This window comes from Felis catus, chromosome C1 (genome assembly GCF_018350175.1).
Source record: "Felis catus isolate Fca126 chromosome C1, F.catus_Fca126_mat1.0, whole genome shotgun sequence".
Taxonomy (NCBI): domain Eukaryota; kingdom Metazoa; phylum Chordata; class Mammalia; order Carnivora; family Felidae; genus Felis; species Felis catus.
Window position 1 is genome coordinate 157,593,718 of NC_058375.1, and position 20,762 is coordinate 157,614,479.

At 38.9% G+C, this 20,762-nt stretch overlaps 1 protein-coding gene and 1 non-coding gene across 4 annotated transcripts in view; both read left to right on the forward strand.

Annotated features, from left to right (window-relative positions):
• Positions 1 to 20,762, forward strand: part of CERS6 (ceramide synthase 6) — a 324,828-nt gene that overhangs the window by 238,107 nt on the left and 65,959 nt on the right. For all 3 annotated transcript variants that reach the window (XM_045033905.1, XM_023259428.2, XM_023259429.2), the window contains exons 5-6: positions 1,348 to 1,398; positions 5,238 to 5,330. In XM_045033905.1, the coding sequence (XP_044889840.1) occupies positions 1,348 to 1,398; positions 5,238 to 5,330 (144 nt within the window). The remainder of the gene's footprint in view (positions 1 to 1,347; positions 1,399 to 5,237; positions 5,331 to 20,762) is intronic.
• Positions 18,361 to 18,445, forward strand: TRNAR-UCG. The gene has a single exon. It is a non-coding gene; the product is annotated as a tRNA-Arg (tRNA).

Below are 20,762 nucleotides of genomic sequence, written 5' to 3' on the forward strand. Positions count from 1 at the left end.
TATTAGCTGCTGTCATCATCATCATCATCATCATCATCATCATCGTCATCATCTTCATTCATGCAGAGCTGATGCGGATGATGATAGGGTGACAGTATCTATGGCTTTCAGGGAGACAAGTACATCATCCTACTGTAGACAGCAGCAACTTTTAATCTTATAGGATCTGGGACAAGGTAAGGAAAGATGTCAGGTCAGTACAAATATATCTCACATTAATCTTTCAATGACAGTATTATCATTTTGAGATGCATAAACATGGATTGAGTTAAGGATAGATTGTGTTTCTTAAGAAACATACAGATGTATATTAAATGTATGTAGATGTATGCCCCAAAATGCTGATAGCTTGGGTTAAGAATGCAAAAGAATTATAAAGTTAATACAAAAAATATGAGAAAGTTTGTGCTGGTATTATCGGATTGTTCAGCAGCCTGTGTAAATCTATACCAGTCTCTCCGTGCTTACTATAAATGTTTGGAATATGTGTACACTTAGATGTTCTCTTTGATTTTACAGTGTTGTAAACCAAGTGATTGCTGTCAAATTAAGAATGATTGTTTTGTCTTTAAAAGACCTTGACCATGAACTGGGAGGTGGAGTGTGTTGTGAGGGTTAATTCCCTCAGGCCTGGAATTAGTCTGAGCTGTTCTGCTGAAATAAGTATCCCTGCCGGTTACTTAACCACTGGTCATCAAAGCATGAAACGATTGATTGATAATGTTGCTTTGTAACATTGGTTGGAGGAGTTTCAGGGTAGTTTGCACCAACTGTCAGCATTGTTTATTGATAAGAGTGAGATTGATGATTTGCATCTGGTCTGGGTGAGACTTCTAAAGGGCTCTGCTGTGGAGGCTGGTTGCATAGTAGGAAGGTGGCTATGTAACCAAAATACAAAAAGCACCAGTGGGGATTCCATCCCAGAAATACTACCAGTTGAGTTTAGAAGATTACCCAGAGAGACTGTATAATGGAATATTAGCTGCTTTAGTATCCTAATCCTAGGGGTACTTAGGTGGCTCAGTCAGTTTAACATCTGACTCCTGATTTTGGCTCAGGTCATGATCTCACGGTTGCAATTCCCTCTCCTTCTCTCTCTGCCCTTTCCCCACTTGCACACGCTCTCCCTCTCTCTCTCTCTCCCTCTCTCTTTCTCAAAATAAATAAATAAACATTAAAAAATTTTTTAAAAAGAAAAAGAACTTAATTCATTTATTTTTTTTAAAAGTCCTAATTCTAGTTAAGTCCTTCAGTTCTCATACAGGTCGATTATTGAAATCCCAAAATACTGGGGGCAATCTTGCTTCATTTCCAAAACATGTGAAATATGTTTGTCATTTTTTTCAGAGCCCCTGGTTGTGGAATACAAGGCACTGTTGGTACAACTACCCCTATCAGGTAAGGAGACATTGCCGACTGGGTCTTCACACACACAGAGTATCTCCCTTATGTCAGGTTCATGGTTTTAGGCCCCAGCAGGCTGGGCAGCCACTTTACTTTTTAGCCCCTTGCCCTTGCTCCTGCTGCTTGATGCCAGACTTAGCCTAGTTAAGGGAAGCAGTTTGTTTTCTCAGTGAAGTTCAGAATCAGAGCTCAGTTGCTTAGCAAATGGAATAAGCTGGAAGGTGCATTTGCTGGAGAGTGAGATACAATCGATTCAATAGTTGGGCGATTCTTGCTTCTAACAGCTGATCTTCTAATTACTGTGGAGGGCCTGAAGACCTGACACCAGCAAGGGTCCGTCTGGACAGCAAGTGGGCAACGTGTGGGGCTGCAGCAGACAAGCAGAGTTCAGGCCACTTTGCGGCTTAAGAGCAGCCTCTAAATATGTAAATCAAACACCATTTCCTTGAGCATAGAAAAATTGGCTTGTATCATTACACTAAACTTAAAACCATCGCCAAAACTGAGATTAAAATTATACCCCAGAAAGGGAGCATTTCAGATCTCTGCTCCCTACATACCTTTGCCTCTGTCCATGAATTCAATAAGATTAGCATGTGTTGTGGTCCTCAGATCAGTTACTATTTGAATATCATAGAGCTGGGTCTTTTCTAGTTTAATTGGAATATGTTATGTAAGAGAATCAAATACAACTAGGTATTTTGATGATAAAGTGACATACATTCGGATAAGCAACTTGGATTTTTGACTTTGGTTCTTTGGGCTGTCTTCTTAGAGGCATTTGGTCTTTTTGGTGTGCATAAAGTTAATGGGAAGCAAGCATGCTCTGTAATCGTCCCTGTTACCCGCAGTGTTGCAACAGGAGCTAGGGACCAGTGTTGGAAACTTCTTGGGCTAGTTCATGCTAGGGACACATTGAAATGGAATTTGAGTTTGCATTTCCATCTCTTTTTTGGGGTACATCCATATTAGAAAAGCATGTAAACAAGCAATATGACATGGTTAGAGAAAGCTGAGCATTCTAGGGCTTTCTGATGGAGACTGAAGTCAACATCAAAACTTATTGTCCACAGTTGCAATTCTCAGGCTCCACTGCTATTTCACTACCTTAAATACTTGGATATTGTCATTACACCTCTGGTTGTGTCCTGTATTGGTATACTGAGTGGAAAAATCCATATACATCTAGAATTCTATTTATAAAAGTATTCAAAGCCTTCTAGAAACCTTAACTTGAATGTTCATGTGGCAACTGCTCTAATGCACTACATTTATGAGGAAAATTCTGTCATATGAACAACATTAGGACAAATGTCACATGAAATATAATTCCCACTCCTCTTTATAACTATAACATAGTTTGAAATAGCTTTCACATTTATGGCTGGAGCTAAGGAATTGCTTTTTTCTGAGATAATTAGTTGTTGGGGCAGTGGGCCAAAATGTAATTGCAGGCTGTTTCACAGACAAAACTATAGATTTAACATGAAAATTTGAGGGTCTGGTAGATAGATATGTTTGAAAATAAGAAACATTGAAGTGTCTGCCTGACTCAGTACGTGGAGCATGTGACTCTTAACCTTGGGGTTATAAATTTGATTGGGTATAGAGATAACTTTAAAATAAAATAAATCTTTAAAAAACAATAAAATAAGAAGTAAAAATAAGAAACATCATCAGTATAGAAGGAAAGATACTGTGTATTTGGAGTTTCAGATCAATATTGTCTTCTGCTAGTAAGACATCATTGCTTATCAATGAATAATTTGGTAATAGCCCCCAAAATTTAGGAACAGTTCATGATTTCTTGAAGGAATAATGGTCATCTTTGATAAAGTCCATATTCTCATGAAAAATCAGCTACTTTTCTTTTTATATGTGTGGGGAAAAAAATTAAACAGCATGTAATTATTATGCGTGTAATTAAAGTGCATTGTGGGTAGCTGTGCTGAATAATTACAGAGATTATAGTTCAAAGTCAGTCTCAAGTCGTAAGAGCACTTTTTTAAAGATAGTGCTCATGAAGCATATTTATTATGTTTTTAGCATGTATATTAAGTAAATAATTGAACAAATGTTTATATGAAAGAGTAGTGGTCTGCTGCAATTTTATTAAAGGCACACTGTTCCTTGTGTATGAATATATATGTAATTTATTTCATATATGATGGTTCTTATATAATGCATATATTTTAAGTCCAAAATAATGTAAAGTGATCTTTAGTTGGGACTAGATAGTTTGTCATAAAGAGCACAAGTTGGGAATGAGAAGCCCTAGAATAGCAGTCACAGGGCCTCACTAGCTATAAGACCTGTGATTAGCCTTTCAACCTGAACTAACTTGACAGCAATTTCCTGTCAGCTATACTATCTAGAAAATGATGGTACTAATTTTATAGGGTTTTTATAAGAGTCAGAGAAATTAACATGTGGGTAGTTTTGTCAACTGCAGAGCGCTCCATGAATATGGTAGTTTTGTAATATGATGCTCTCTTAGGAACTCTGTGTTTTCTAGATGTACTCTCACCTGTCTTCCTAGCCCGCCGTGGTTTTTCCCAGTTGGTGGTGCAGGGAAGCTCATTAAAACTGAAATTTAACCTTGGCTCCCAGGGTCCTGAAGCCAGTGCCCTATTTTCTAGACTTCATTGCTGCCATATGTCTGACCTGAATACCCATCCCTTATTGCTAATGCCTGCAAATTTTAAAAGGACAATTCAGTGGAAAATATATTCTCTCCAGTATGGTGCTGAGTTTGATAAACACACTGATGGTCATTGTTACTCAGAGCTTGGGATTGCTGGTGGGATAATATCCTGTCCCCTCATGTGTTTTGTTGTCAGAGATCAGTGGGAGGGACAACTGTTTTCTTTGATGCCAGTGCATAAAGCTGGTAGGGTTGGTAGTTAAGAGAGTGCCAGCTTCTCATGAAAGTACTTTGTTACGCTGCTATTGGTTCCCAGAGCATTAAAGTTTCGATTGTAGTTACCATATATACTATTACATTGTGGGCAGCACGGATAGAATGCATTTCAAAGGTCTCTCATTCATTCTGGTAAAGTAAGACATTTCATTATAGCTTAGTAAACAAAATAAATGTTCTTGACTTCTACTGGCTCTCTGAGCCTCTCCCCATTCTTGGACCTCTGAAGCAGATAGAACAGGTATCACCCCCCATTTTACAATAGGTATACTAAGGCCCACTGAGCTATGGAGCTGAGACTTGATCTCAGATTTCCTGGCTGAGGGCCTAGCCTGGTATTTCTTGGCAGCTTCCTTGTCCCTCTGCCTTTTAATAAATATTTTTGAATTATCTTTTCTGATATTTGCAATGTACAGAACATTCCTTAATAACAAGAAAGCTCTGATTAGTACAGAACTCGAAACTCTGCCTTCATGACCCATCTATCACCCCATCTAGCACCCATTCTATCACCTACCCGCTTGCCCCTATACTATGGAATCTCATGGTAATTTCCACGGTTATTCTTTTTCTGTATGTATTAAAAGGCTTTTTTTTTTCAGGTTGCCTAAGAAATCTTACAGATCCTTCTATCAAGGAACCATAAATGCTGTTGTTAAAGTAAATAGTGAATTGGGTACCAAATGTTCATACTCATTGACACTTTTTTGGTTGGAGATGAAACAAACTTAATGCCATTAAGCTGTGTATTAGAGACATGCTTCAAAGCCCTCTTACCCATAGAGAGAATGGAGCTGGAATCTGTGGAGGCATAAGACCATGTCACTTTTCAGCACTGAACTTGAGATGTTTGGGACACAATTTGGTTTCCTATTAACTATTAATCTTTCTTTTTTTTTTCTTTAATCCCCAGCCACTCACAACTGACCTTCACTACTATTATATCCTGGAGCTGTCATATTACTGGTCTTTAATGTTTTCCCAGTTCACTGATATCAAAAGAAAGGTAAGAGTGGTAATGTTGTAAATTGCTTGCAGATATGTGTCCATAATGGCCCTTGGCAGATGGGAGTAGCATCTCAAAGGCACTCATGTCTATTCTCTGGCAGCACCAGCCCTGCATTATTCCAGAAAGTTTCTTATTTTCATTTCTGATGTTTTGTATTTTATTTGCATTGTCTCTTCCCTCTTTCCTCCAAATCTAGTGTTCTTTTCTCTGTGAAAAAATATATCAATGAATCCTGACAGCAGTAATTTTTTTTTCTCAGTCTGATTCACAAGGCCCTCTATTCTTCAAATTAAATAAAGAAGAAAAATTGTATTTGTAGCCCCCGGGAGAGAGTAAATTCTCAGTGCTCCAGCCACACGAATGAATTTTTCCTGAATTAAAGTTATCTAACATCAGAACACATCATGAAAATACAACATTCCTAAATGAACTATGATTAGCCTCCACCTCTCCCTTCCCCTGGAGTAGCTTTTGCTGAGGGTGCGTGCTCTTGACCTTTTAAGTGTTAAACCTCCAGCTCTCATCCTACCAGCTTCTGGAAAGAATAGGCACTTCTGGCTGTTTACCGCTTATAACTTTTCCATCATACCATTTTCTCCAGATTCCCGTATTTGGATCATGCCTTCAAAATCATCTTTGCTGGCGTCCAGCCCAGGGCCTCACGTGCCACATATTTGCATGCGCCAGGGTCTAGTCCTGGATTATAGGGCATCATTTCCTGGTATGATCAAGCTTATAACCTTCAGCACTACTAGCCATAACTTATGTACCTGTAACTCCAAGATGTCTCTCTTCAGCCCTGGGTTCTCTCCAGGTCCATACTTCACAAATCTAGGCATAAATAATAGTATTATGTCCTTTTTGTTTATTATTTAATCTTCCCATCAACTCCAAGATTCAGTTGGGATCATTTATTAGTTACCTTATTTTATAAATGAGGAAACTGAACTTTACGTGCAACATATTTCCAGCTGAAGACATGATCATCCCCTAGCCTTGTTCTTCCAGTAATGCTTATAACCAACAGTTCTGTAAGCTAATGGTTTTCCTTGGCTCTCCTCTTTGTTTTGCCGCATACCTGAACCCTTAACGTCACTGACACATTGAGTTTGAGTTGTCTCTACTTTTGCTTAATCTATTGCAGTAGCCTTTTAAATGGTCCTCCTATCTAAGTAGTCATTCTTGTCTACCTGCCACCTAAGAGTTGTGTTTCTAAAACCTTTCAAGACAAAGCCAGACTACTTGGAGCAATACGCAGGTTACCAACATGATTCAAACCCACCTCTCCAGTGTTACTACCCGTCCCTCTTCTCCCCCTTCTGAAACACACATATGTCCTATCGATGAATGTCTTTTCATCATTGTTCAGACATAATTTTTTTCATGCACCTTTTTTTTTTTTAAAGAAGACCTTGCCTTGGCTAGTATATACCCTATTTCCCTCCTCCCAAACCTGACCTAGTCCAAAAATAATATCTTCTTTGAAGGCTAATTCGATTACCCCAAGGTTTTTTATCACTCCATGCTCTGTGTTTAGTTGCCAAATGTGTACATAGTTAATTGTTTTAACTGTGTAGGGGCCTACCTTCCCTAGACTTGGAGAATAGAAGAGCAAGATATGTTCATCTTTATATCATGCCCAGTGTGTACATAGTTAATTTTTTTAACTGTGTGGGGGCCTACCTTCCCTAGACTTGGAGAATAGAAGAGCAAGATATGTTCATCTTTATATCATGGCTATCAGTGCACCTGTTTATGATGGGGATCAGTAAGTGTAGGGTGAATGAATAAATGGACTCATCAGAATGTCTTCTGATTTACCAATGGATATCTTCCAAACTCTTTTGCAAACAGAACCATGCATTGTCAAGGAGCACAATACTTGTAATACTGTAAATTCCTTGGTTAGATCATTCATCTGCTAAATTGCAGAGTGGTATTCAAGTGGCTACAGAAGAACATTGAAGAGTCTTTGGCTCTAGTACTTGCATCCCCTTTCCCCAGGTGCATGCCTTCCACTTTCCTACAGCAGAGGCTTTCTTGGCTGGCAAAAAGCTGTCTTTCCTTACCTGTGTAGGTACACAGCCTTAATGTGATGTGAGTTCTTTGAATCTCACAAGAGGTGGATGGTCCCTGTAAGGACTAGGGCTTGGGAAAGCAGAGAACTCATTGGCAACAAAAATTTGTGGTTCCTTACTCATGGCATCACTCTGGTCAGTTTCTGGAAATGTTTAAAGATCCTTCAGTGATGGTATGCCAGTTAGGTTAAATTTTGTCTGTCTTACATGAGGGGTCTTCTTCATTCCGGTATATAGTACTTGAAGACTGATTGTCTATGTGCTAGGCATTATGCTAGGCTTATTGTGCATTTTACTTATTTATTTTTTAAACCTTTAATTGTGATAAAAATCAAAACATAGAAGTTTACCATCTTAACCATTTTAAGTGTACAATTCAGCAGTATTATACACATCTACATTGTTGTGCAACCAGTTTCCAGAACTCTTTTTGTCTTGCATAACTGAAACTCTGTACCCATGAGATAGTAATTCCTCATTGTCCCCTCCCCCCAGCTCCTGGCAACCACCATTCTACTCTCACTATGAATTTAACTACTCTAGCTGCTCATAGAAGTGGAATCATACTGTATTTGTCATTTTGTGACTGACTTATTTCACTTAGCATAACGCCCTCAGGATCATCCATGTTGTAGCATGCGTCAGAATTTCCTTTCTTTTTCATGCTGAAAAACATGTGTTTTATTTTCTTTTGAGGAGCATTTTTTTCCAGATTAGTTACAGAAAAAGCTAGTATATAAAAAAAAGAGGTTTGAATATTTTCCCATTTTGTAGCTGGGCAAATTGATATACAGTGAGTTGATGTAAATTTTTCAAGGTTGTGCTATGTGGGAATGAATTAGAGCCCAAGTTTACCCAGCAAAGTTCTGTGATTCACTCTTAGATTAAACACATAGCAATTCTTGTATCTTGCCTTGCCATGCTCCTGAATTAGAAGTAGTGAGCCTTTTGCAGCTCTTTGCCATTTTATTGGTTTCTCTTTGCTTAATGAGAATTACGTGTGTCATCTAGAGTCAAAGAGATTAGTAAAATCAAGACTATAACTGTACTTGGCTCCCAGGAGCCAAGACATTGCTAGCGAGTCATTGTTGTACCAGCGGTCACCAAACTTCTTCCATTTGCTTGAACTTCCTCAGCATTCATTTAATGTGTGTTTTCAGTGAGTTAAGAGGACTCATAGAGTCTTCGTTGTTTTAAGTCAAATGACCATTTCTAATATCATAAGTGGTTGATTTTCAGTGGTTGAAGTGTATCATTTTGTATGGATTTATTATACTTTGCATCAGTGTAGAAACCACCTATGTATAAAAAGGGCAATTTTATGATGAGGTTCATGGAATTGATCTCAACCTTACACATGTTGCCAACGTTTAGCAGTTAAGTGTACATTTTTTCTTAGTCAACACCAGTAGCTTGTCTTAGACATCTGGCACTTCTCCCTTCTTCAGCTGGCCAGAGTACCTTTGTACGTTCCTGGTGCAGTTGGTTTATTCTTCTTCTTAAACAAAATGGGAATTTAGCCACTGCCAGACCTGTGTATTACTCAGCACAGATTTTAATGAGGAAGGCCTCTTTTCTTTCTTTCTTTCTTTCTTTCTTTCTTTCTTTCTTTCTTTCTTTCTTTCTTTCTTTCTTTCCTTCCTTCCTTCCTTCCTTCCTTCCTTCCTTCTCTTTCTTTCATATAATTTATTGTCAAATTGGCTTACATACAACACCCAGGGCTCATCCCAACAAGTGCCCTCCTCAGTGCCCATCACCCTCCCCCCACCTCTCTCAATGCCCATCACCTCTCCCCCACCTCCCCCATCCACCCTCAGTTTGTTCTCTGTGTTTAAGAGTCTCTTGTGGTTTGCCTCCCTCCTTCTCTGTTTGTGACTATTTTTTCCCCTTCCCTCCCCCCATGGACTTCTGGTAGGTTTCTCAAGATCCACATATGAGTGAAAACATATGATTATCTGCCCTTCTCTGACTGACTTATTTCACTCAGCATAATACCTTCCCGTTCTACCCACGTTGCTGCATATGGCGTAATTTCATTCTTTCTCATTGCCAAGGAGTATTCCATTGTACGTATAAACCACATCTTTATCCATTCATCAGTTGATGGACATTTAGGCTGTTTCCATAATTTGGCTATTGTTGAAAGCGCTGCTATAAACATTGGGGTACATGTGCCCCAATGCATCAGCACTCCTGTATCTCTTGGGTAAATTCCTAGTACTGCTATTGCTGGGTCATAGGGTAGTTCTATTTTTAACTTTTTGAGGAAGGCCTTTTTCTCTGTTGCCTTCTCTTACTAGTGAATTGTAGCCCTTGCTCTTTTCCTTTGCTTGTTGTTGACTGTCACTGCGGGTCCTTGGTGGTTCCCTCTCCACTGCTCCACTACTCTGAGGATCTGCTGTTCCATCCATCAGCGAGGATTAATCGAATGTCCTGGTGACCAACTGCATTCCCTACCTTGTATGTTGCAACTATTTAAACCCTCTAAAAACAGCCTTCTAATTATGAAATAGAGATGTTTGAAGACACTCATTGACAACACAGTATGGAAGGCTTTTCATAGGGTTATTGATAGAAAGGTTATAAAGAATGTTTTCTTTCATTTCCCTGTTAAATGACAATGAGCTTGAATGGCTGCTTCAAATAAGGACCCAGATTTATAAACATTGAATCCGAATGCATGCCTCAAACTGTTACAATAAGTAGCTGAAGTGAAGTTTAGAAATCATTTTGTGTGTGTGTGACCTAATGAGTTTCTGAGTCTTTCTAAAATGGCTTTTATGTTCATAAACTCTTTTTTCCAGAAGTATTCGAGTATTGCCAGCTTTTTTTCTTTCGGTTGCTGTTTCCAAATAGAATCTGGTGTTTGAAAACGAGAGGAGAACCTCTCATCCCTGTGGTGACAGAGCACATTGACACTGTCTTGATCATTTCCAGAGTTGGTACTTATTTGGTCAGTGATGAGAGTTATTATTATTAACCTTCCCAGAGGGAAGGGACAGCCCAGATGTAGTCATTTGGTATAACGGACTTGTAATTTAAATACCCTATTATGTGCCTCCAAGATATTTTGAGGATTTTATCTTACTTACCTTTTTCTTCTTTCTTCCCTCCATTTGTCTGTCCTTCCCTCCCTTCCTCTTTTCCTTCCTTCTGCTGTAAGCACAAAATTGTTAAGGTATCTTATTAAAACAACAGGTGTCTTCTCAGTATTCAACATTTTTTGAAACATCTTTTATGTCTCAAGGCTTAATTTTTATTAAAATTCTGTTTTTAGCACCTGTTCACAATGTGTATTTCTCCTGAACATCCAGAATTTCCAAGGGAAACTAATAAATGTGTTGGAGCTCAGAACAGATTGCCTGTGTCTAAGCCCGATGTCCCTTTTAACTAAACTGCTGTTTGGCTTGAAGGCCTGGGCCCTTGGCCAATAAACCCTACTTGTGTTCGGAGTCCTTTGTAGGAAATCATCCATGGCCAAGTTCCAGAGCCCAGCTGGTGAAATCAGCTTGTTGCTCTTTTGGTCTTTAACCTGAGAGAAAAACTACATCTTGTAAAAGATCCTAACAGAGAGAAGTGTGATGATTAAGTTTAGCAAGAAACTTCTTGACGGGCTTGTGTTTGCTGTCTGGTAACTTCTGTAGAGAATAACTGGTACCTGTTGCTACGAATGCTTTAGCTGCCTTTTAGGGGCTTGCCATGCTCTGGATTTTCCTGCTTCAGTTAGTTTTAGAGTGAAGAAAATGCATCTCCTTTATAAGGAAGCAGGATGGATGGAATTTAATGAAATAATATCCGTGAAACTTGTGTAGTGCTTGATGAATAGAGCATAGAACATCACCTAGCACATAATGATCAAAATTTGGCTGAATCAATATATAGTGCTAAAACCAGCCAACAAACAAAAACCTCCAAAACTAATGGTCACAAATTGTTGTATTTTTGGTCAATTAAAGTTAGCAAAAATAATTAGGAAGGGGAACAGACTTAAAGTTGCCAATTTTTTACTTTGTCTAGTAAGGAAATTTAAAGAACACCTGCTACTTACCACCCTCAATTCATAAAGGAAGTTTTAATATTTTAAAGGAGAAAGGACACCTTGTAATAAAGGACAGATCTTTAAATGTATCTTTATGAAAAAGTTATTACTTTTCTCATTTTCTTCTAGACTAGGGAATAGTTATGGGTATTTTGCCTTAGAAGTTAAAAGGATGGGTTCTGGAATCCATGTACCTTCTCAGCACCACTGGTATGACCTTGACCAACTTACTGTAACTTGCTTTCCTGATCCAAAGAATGGAGTTCGTATAACCTAAGTCACAAGGGTATTATGTGCATAAAAAAGTAATACATGTTCTTTGAGCAGTGCCTGGCACATAGTAAATGCTCAATAAATGTTAGCTATTACTATAGTAATTAACTTGGTTCACCAAATATTGCCACCTCTCTACCCCCAGGCACTCGTTCCTTCTCAGCCATGCCCCCTCTTGTGGTTGGATGGGGCCAGGTGACTGGTAGGCTGTGAGCAAAACTGACTTGAGTCACTTTGGGACTGAGGTATTTTCTAGATCAGCAGTTCTCAAAGTATAGTCTGCGGACCCATGGAGATCCTTTCAGGAGGTCTGCGAGGTCAAAACTGTTTTCATCCTCTACTAAGATGTCATCTGCTCCTCTGACTGCATTGAAATTGTACTCATAGTCCAGGAGTAACAGTGGCCAAAGTTGCAGACAGTGGCCCCAAACTGTACTAGTAATTGGGTTCTTCACTGCCACATGCTTACAGGAAGAAAAGTTGCCAGTTTCAGTTAAGAATGTTCTTGATGAAGCACTGAGGAGTGTTAATTTTACTAAATCTCTCTTCTTGGGTACACACTTAAAAATGTCTTGTGTGATGAAGTAGGAAGTAGGCATACAGAACTTGTGCAGCTTAACAGTGTACAATAGTGTCCCCAGGAAGATCATGTGCACGTAGTGCTTTCTGTTGGAAGCTGAACTACCTGCTTTCTTCTCCCATAGATCTCATTTTTACTTGGAAGAATGACTAACCGACTGTGATTATTCCAACTTACGTGTTTGGGAATCATTTTTTTTGAAAACGCAAAAGTGACTTTGTCAAGTTGTTTCAAGAAAAAAAAAATGACAATGTTTGTTGTCAATGATAAAACTGAAGTTCTCATGCAAAGGTAGATTTTTGGAAGACTTGTGTCCACCAGCGAGAGCTCGATAGCATCTCAATCCATAAAGACTTCTCTAATGAGATTGGTAGTGATATTAATAAAAGTGATTTTTTAAAATATTAACTCAGGGAACCAGTATTTTCCAAATGACTAATGCATGAGCTGCAGTGTCATGCATGAGTAAAAGATTCATTCAAAGGTCAAGACAGACCAAAGGACTTCACTGTAAAAGAATATGAAAGGGGCATTGATACGGTTTTAGACTCTACATTGCACCTAACCTTTGAGAATATCCCACTTGTCAAATTTTGGTACAATATCAAAGAATATTCATAACTGTCTGAAAAGACTATTAAGATACTTGTCCCTTTCCAACCATTAGGCACTTGTTATACTTCAACCAAAATAGCTTAGGACAACAGATTGAATGTATATGCAGTTAAAGAGAATCCAACTCTCCTGTCTTATCTTAAGCCAGACGTCAAAGAGATTTGAAATAATGTAAAACACAGCCATTACATTACAAATAATGTAAAACACAGCTCCTCACTATTTTTTTTAGTTTTAGAAAATGTAGTTATTTTTCATAAAAAATCTTTGTTAATTAACATGTAATAGACTTTATTTAATAAATGTGTTTTACCTATGTTTTGTATTTCTCAGTTTTAACATCTAATGTGGATACTAATAGATATAACCCACATCAAGAAACACTTTTTGGTGTCCTCAATGATTTTTAAAAATACAAAAGTGGTCTGAGACAAGAACGTTTAAGAACTGCTGGTGGAGATTATTTTTAAGGATTTTCTAGAGATACGATTCCAAGGTAGTGCCTCAGCTTGTATTGATGTGTCCTTGTCCTTTGTTTGCAAAGCTCAGATCACAACAATGACACGTGCCCATCCTGAAAGAGATGGAACGTGATGTGGTGTTCTCTCTGTGTCACCTGTGCGCTAGACACAGGCAGGCAGGCCACTTTATGGCTTCCTGCCCAGAGGTGCAGAGTTGCTCTTTTGTGTGTCCAGTTGTGATTGGAGAAGGAATATCCTGCCTCCAGAGTTCTGAGGCAGGTATTCCTGACTCTTAGGCCTTGGTTCTGTTGCTTTCTCAATACTGTGTCTTCAGAATATAAGAAGGGTAGAAGAGGCAGCTTATTTTAATAAGCTACCACCTGTGAGCAGAACATTTCAACCCAGTGCTGTGTGTAGGCTGGTGGGAAGACAATGGAACAGTGTTGTCTCGAAGAGAAATGTGTCTTCTGGGGCAATTTTATCAGATTTTATTCAAAGGCTGCCTTAACAAGTGGCTTAATCTGGCAGTCAGACTCCCAAGTGCCCTGCCAGGGGAGGGCTCTCAAGCATCTTTAGATGTCACAGTCAGACTGCTGGGCCATAGACAGACCTGGGGCAGGGTGGCAGCACACGTCCTGCAGTCCACAGTGTAGGAAGGTGCCAGCCAGGAGCCTCTTCTTCCAGTGCGGTGCAAAGAGTCTCAGCATTGCCCCAATGCAGAGACCCACACGCCATGACATAGTGCTGCTGGTCTAGGGCTCTGGGGCTTTAAGTCTAGGGTCTGTGGAGTCCTACCGTCTCGCAGGAGGTGACATCAGTACTTGAAAGTTCCCACTTTCGTTTGGCTGGTTCAGTCATTCAGTTTCCTCTGGGGAGTTTCTCTCAAGTCACCCCAGGGGTCTTGGAAACACACCCACTCTGGTTTATCATAGCTCTAACTCTCTCCCCAACTCCATTAATCCCCTCTGTTTCTGTCCCCATAAATACAAATGGATCCACTCTCACATCCTTCCTTCTGGCTTCCTAAGAAGGGGCCCCCTTTCCACTCATGGCTAACCCTGCACCTTTGTTCTTGGTCCCCCTTGTCTCCCTGCCTTCCAGATATGGACCGTGTTCTCCTTGTTAGTTTCTCATATATGTTTCCAGAAGTGTCCTCTCTCTACAGCGTCCTTCCTCACAGCCATCTTTTCTCACATGTTTGTTTCTGAGAAGCAGCCTGCTGCATAGTTAGGAGCCTGGGCTCTGGGGTCACACACAACTGAATTCAGATGTGGTCTCAAGCCCATTCTTACTGTGTGACGTTGGAATAATTGTATAACATCTCTGTGCCTCAGTTTCTTTCCAAAATTCAGTTCTAATAGTACTTGCTTTATGTGACTAAATGACTGCATCAGACAGAGCCTTTGGGGCTTGAAAATCAGTAGGCAGATTGGAAGGTAGCTAGGACTTCACCACGTAGTCGAAGTAGAGTGGGGCTTGGAGAAAAGAAGAGAAACTACCAGCATTCCAGCCAGAAAAAAAAAAACCCACATGGCTAGAGGCCTGCATGGGGCCAAGAAGAAGCATGACAGGTGAGTTGTGCAGGTAGAGTTCTGGCTGCTTGTGAAGAGGAGTGGGGAGCTCAGGCAGCTAAAGAACGAGGAGTTAGAGGACAAGAGATAAGGCTGATGATAACAGTAAGAGTTCCTCTGAACCCCTTCTGACAACTTACAGCATCGTCTCAACTTGGTTGATCTGAAGGAGACATGTTTCATCTTCATCTAAAGCACAAAATTGAGTCCTTGATTGCCTGTTGTCATTTTGGGCCTCAAGGGCTTTGGCAGTAAATATGAAGATGATGGCTTTTGAGTCCTGGGATGTTTCTGATTTTACTTGAGCACAGTCTGCCCCCTACTGATCATTCTGGATGTTTTCAACCTAAATGGGTTTACTTGATATCATTAAGTGCTGCCATTTGCTTTCATCCTCAAGGATATTGGGGGGAGGGGAGGGAGAGGACAGGGGGAGAGAATAAAGTCTGTAAACCTGTGCACCACTTAAAACTGTTATATTTAAAGTGTCTCAGAAGTGACCCTTCTAGCATTAAAAACTAGTTAGTGTGACTAGGCCAAGTGTAATTTAAATGGAGCCCAGAACGCATATATTAAGGCCTCCAACTCCAGGCACTTGTAATTTGACACTACTGGTAGTGATGAAAATTTCTGAGGACCCAAAGTTCAATGAGAAAAATAAATGCATGTATAATTAAGAAAAATATCTACGTCGTTTGAAAGCATAATGTATTTCAAGAGTGTGCTCTTGATGAAGAAAGGAAAGGAAAACATGAAGGAGGACTCCAGGGAGTTGCAAATTAAGTTCTGTGCTCTGACCAGGCACACTGGAAGGGAATTAGTGGCACTATCTTACTATTTTCTGTTGTGCAAATAAAATTTTATTGTATCCTTCTCCACAGTAATAAAATCAATTAAAGATTAAATATTAACTAAATAACACATAGGAGACAAGATTATGAGTTCTTGATCTTGAAATGGTACCATAAATGTTACACAGGAGAAAGATTGGGTAAACACTGCTTATCCAGCGGTTCTTTACTTCATTTTGTATATGTTCCCAGAAGCTATAAAGTAAAGGCACATCTAACAGTAGGGAAAGTAATATTGCCTCCAGACAGCTTTTGTTTTGAAAGCCGGTAAAGAAACTTCGTGATTTTCAAATATGAGAATTTTAATAGATACCTGCAAAACTTTTTTGATAGTTGATCTGAATTTTAAGAGTAATATTTTATGATTTCTTCAGAACAAGTAAAAATTAAATCTCTTGTATATTCTTTATCTGAGAAAGTTGGACATAATACTATGCAATTGTCACATCTCAGATAACGTGATTTAAGTATCCCATAATATGTTCTTAGATGCGGCTCTAAGACAGGGGTCATCAGACTTTTCTGTGAAGGGCCAGATAGTAAATATTTTAAACTTGCAGGCCACATAGTCTCTGTTGCAAGTATTCAACTCTGCCCTATTAGGAAGAACTCTGCCATAGACAATGGTTAAACAAATGAATGCAACAGTGTTCTCTTTATTTACAAAAATAAATGGGGAGCCAGATTTGGCTTGGGGCTATAGTGTGCCTTTCTCTGCTCTAAGGTAGAGTAACCTAGGTGTACATACTGACCAAATAGTGAGGATAGGAGATTTGAGTATGGCTAATAGAGATATTTAAATCATATCAGTACATATTTTTTAAACATTTTGATAATAACAGTAGTAAATTCAGTCTTTAATCAGTTTCTTGGCATTTACTGTTTTTAGAATGATGTTTGTATATGACAGTTAACTTCCTCAAAGACCGGAGTCTGTATACATTTAGTACAAAGGTGGAAAAATCTAATCTATTGAAAAAAAAAGTGTTGAAATAAACTTGATTTGGTGTAAATGAAGTTTTATTCATGGATTGAGTTTTAGAGAAGAGATAATTGAATAATTTCTGCTAGAACTACTCTACTTTATAATTGAACAAATATTTCTCAAATCAATCACACATTTTTATCCCTTCCCAAATTCTCCTGTGAATATTTACCCTAGCATGCCTAGGCTACCCATGAGAGTGAAAGTGAATTCACATTACAGTTTTTGAAGAGGCTTGTTATTTAAAATATCTCTCTTTGGGGCGCCTGGGTGGCGCAGTCGGTTAAGCGTCCGACTTCAGCCAGGTCATGATCTCGCAGTCCGTGAGTTCGAGCCCCGCGTCAGGCTCTGGGCTGATGGCTCAGAGCCTGGAGCCTGTTTCCGATTCTGTGTCTCCCTCTCTCTCTGCCCCTCCCCCGTTCATGCTCTGTCTCTCTCTGTCCCAAAAAAATAAATAAACGTTGAAAAAAAAATTTTTTTTAAATAAATAAATAAAATATCTCTCTTTAAATGGCACATTTAACCAGTTCTCTTTATAGTACACCAAAATTCAAGGCCAGTTAAAAATAAAATACCCAAATAAATTGAGGGAGATTGCAGATACCCAAAGGTTGACATTTAAATACATTGTGTGAGCTTTTCACATCACGCATGGGTAAGAGAAAGGTATAATTGTTTTCAGATTGCCTAATATGGGGCAAATCAGAATCAACTCATTTCTGTTGATCACCATGAATATACTTTTATTTCCGTCATCATCTCAAGACCTAGACAGTTTTTTAGTCTCTTGTTTCTTTTTTTAAGAGTTTTTTTTTTTTTTTTTAATATACTCGTGCTGTCCCTCAGGACTTTACCCATAGCCAAAGGTTGAGAACCTATGATATTTTTGTATTACCTCAACAGAAAAAGTATTTACCTGTGATTACTCTTGCTATATGTAAGTTTTCTCTGAAATCCTCCCCCACTGCCATCTGTGTGTTTGTGCTGCAGCAGGACTGGAGCCCGACTGGCCACTCTGCCCTGCACGTTGCCAGGTTGCCTGCCACAAGTCCACTTCCTGCCCAGCCGTGCTTCTCCCAAACTTGCTGACTTTCACCGTCAGGTTGCAAACTCCCCAGTGAAGAGATAGGAAGACAGTTTGTTATTGATCTCTATTAAAAATGACATGTTATTCTGTCAAAAGTCACACAAATTTCTATGTGCCCTGAAGGTTCAAATTAAAAAAAAAACTGTTTAAAAGCCAAAACAAAACAAATAGGCATGAGAGATTTCAACGATGGTTGCAGTTGCCATGCACCGAAATCAGTCTTAAATTATGATGTTGTCCTTCTGTTCCTTAGAGAATTTGAAAATCTGTTAAATGGGTAACGTGGTGCTAATTATCTGATTTCTATTCATTCTGTTAAAGTTTATTATATTTATTTTATTTGTTAAATTCAGGTTAGCTAATACATGTCATTTGCATCTGAGAGGGAGGAGTTTTCTTTGCCCTACACTTTAGAAATATTTCATATTCTTCACTATTCATGCACATCTAAATCAGCTATCACTTAAAATCTTGGCCTCCTTGGGGCGCCTGGGTGGCTCAGTTGGTTGAGCGTCTGACTTCGGCTCAGGTCATGATCTCACGGTCCGTGGGTTCGAGCCCCGCGTCGGGCTCTGTGCTGACAGCTCAGAGCCTGGAGCCTGTTTCAGATTCTGTGTCTCCCTCTCTCTCTGCCCCTCCCCTGTTCATGCTCTGTCTCTCTCTGTCTCAAAAATAAATAAACGTTAAAAAAAAATCTTGGCCTCCTTATTCCTTTTTTCAGAAGGTTCACCAGTGTTTTGCTTTATTTGTTGCAAAGATTATTCCCAAAAGAAACTATAAGAAATTATTAATACTTTATCCAGGAAATGGGAATTTAAGGAACAAGCTTCTTGTTGTTTGTGGAGTTTTTTTCCTAATGAGAAATGAGTTAATTTTGCTTTCATAAAAACTTGCATATCAAGATGAATTTCTGGTGCCTCCTGGAGACAGAGCATTATTTGCAAGAGTCTCTGCATCCTGATCATTGCCAAGGGAGTTCCATCGTATAGAACATCAGACTTAGTTTTAACGAGAAGGGTGATCCCTCTGGCCTTTCGTCACTAATATTTTATTTTGTATAAATTCCTCTTGGGGAACTGAATTAAGGATGCCATTTCTCATTCTAACGGTTGGAGATGGAGCCCAAGTAGCTGGAATTTCTGTTGTGGAAGCAACACAGATCAGACTAAGAGGCTGTTCTAGGTTCTCCAAATGCCATTCAGTATGTAATAAGGGAAAAAACACCATTGTCTTACCAGTTTCTGCTATTAAAATGGATGGCTCTTCTTTGAATTCTTTCATTATAGATTCATTCTAATTGACTCTGAGTCAAGACCACATCCGATTTTCATTTCTTTCTCTGATAATTAACAAGGAACAGCCACTGGAATGAGGGCTGAGGTCAGGGTCTGTATTAGGCAGGAAACATGGAAGGAGCCCTTGATCTTGGCTGTGAAGATGTCCAGAAACAATATGGCAGAACAGCAGGAGGTTGGGAACACCAGTGAAGCAGTCTGTTTTGAATCAGGTCTTTGGAATCAGTCCTTAGTCTGAGGGCCAAGAAGAAATCACAGTCTTTCTACCTAATTGCTGCTACCAAGAATGCAGGAAAACATTCTCAACCGAAAATAGTAAGATTCCTGCAGCTATGCCTGTGTGTTCACACCAGTCATTTTCAGCAATAACAAACATGAGGATGAGGTTTCCTACCCTGCATTGATAATGTCCAAGTTGACAATTTATGTATAAAACTATTATTTGGACCAGATTCAATACCTGTAAAAAGAAAGATATCAAGGTAAGGAGATGTAACACATAAAATAATGATTTGCATGGCTTTTATTTGAAGGTATTTTGTATAATGCTTTCTGAAGCAGAAATGTAAAAGACAATTAACTCATATTCATGCTTTTTTCATATTCATACAGATATGACTGTATAATGAAAATTGGTCTTTTGCCATGGGCATAACGCTGAGTCTCTCAGTAATAAGTATTTTCCAGGACCAGGGGATTTATATGCTGAAATCATTTTCACAAAGCAAACTTTGCCTCAGAAACAAGGCTCTTGTTTTTAGGGGATGCTTGCTATATTGCCAAGATCTTTGTGTTGTTTACCAACAGTTATATCAGATACAAATTAGGAAATTTAATTATAAAATGGTCCTAATCATCCATAAGTGTTTTAATTAGCTTATATTTATTCATTTTTAAACTAAATAGAGAAAACTTCTGTTTTCTTTCAGTAAATCCAGAGCAGTCATTCAGGGCTGAACAATGACAAATGTGGAAAATGTTCTGGTTAGGCGCTCAGCTGGTTAGACTTTAAATCTGTGTATTGAGCTTGGGCAAATATAAACCCACTCAACTATTGGATTAAGTGCTATATGTTTTCATGCAATTATGTTTGAGAAACAGTTTAAAATATCAGTTGATAGGTTAGTTCCACTTGATGCATTGTTTCAAAGTAGTTACTGTCTGGTAGAACACTATACTCCAGGTAATGGAACCTAATACATTTTTGATAACAGCCTGGAGAGAAGAGATTTCATCTTCCAGTGGAAAACATTATCAGAACAATTTTCATTGTATGCCTAAGGCATTTGGGTATTGTCCAACTTTAATGATTTAGGAAAATCCTAGATCCCACAAGAACATCAGAAAATCAGAAGTAGGTAAAACTAGTAAGTTGAGTCTGTATATAATCTCACTCATGAAACTCATTAAGTAACATGATCATTATTTCTCTCTGCCAGTGAGCTGAGAACTAAATGGGGAATGTGGTTCTGAAGGAAGGAGCATAGCGGTAGGTCAAGAGTGTGCAAGATTTGGTTCTGTGGTTCTGCTGTGGGCAGTTAGGATTGACTGATGCAAGACGGATAATTTTTCCAACAGTGGTATCCACAATCAA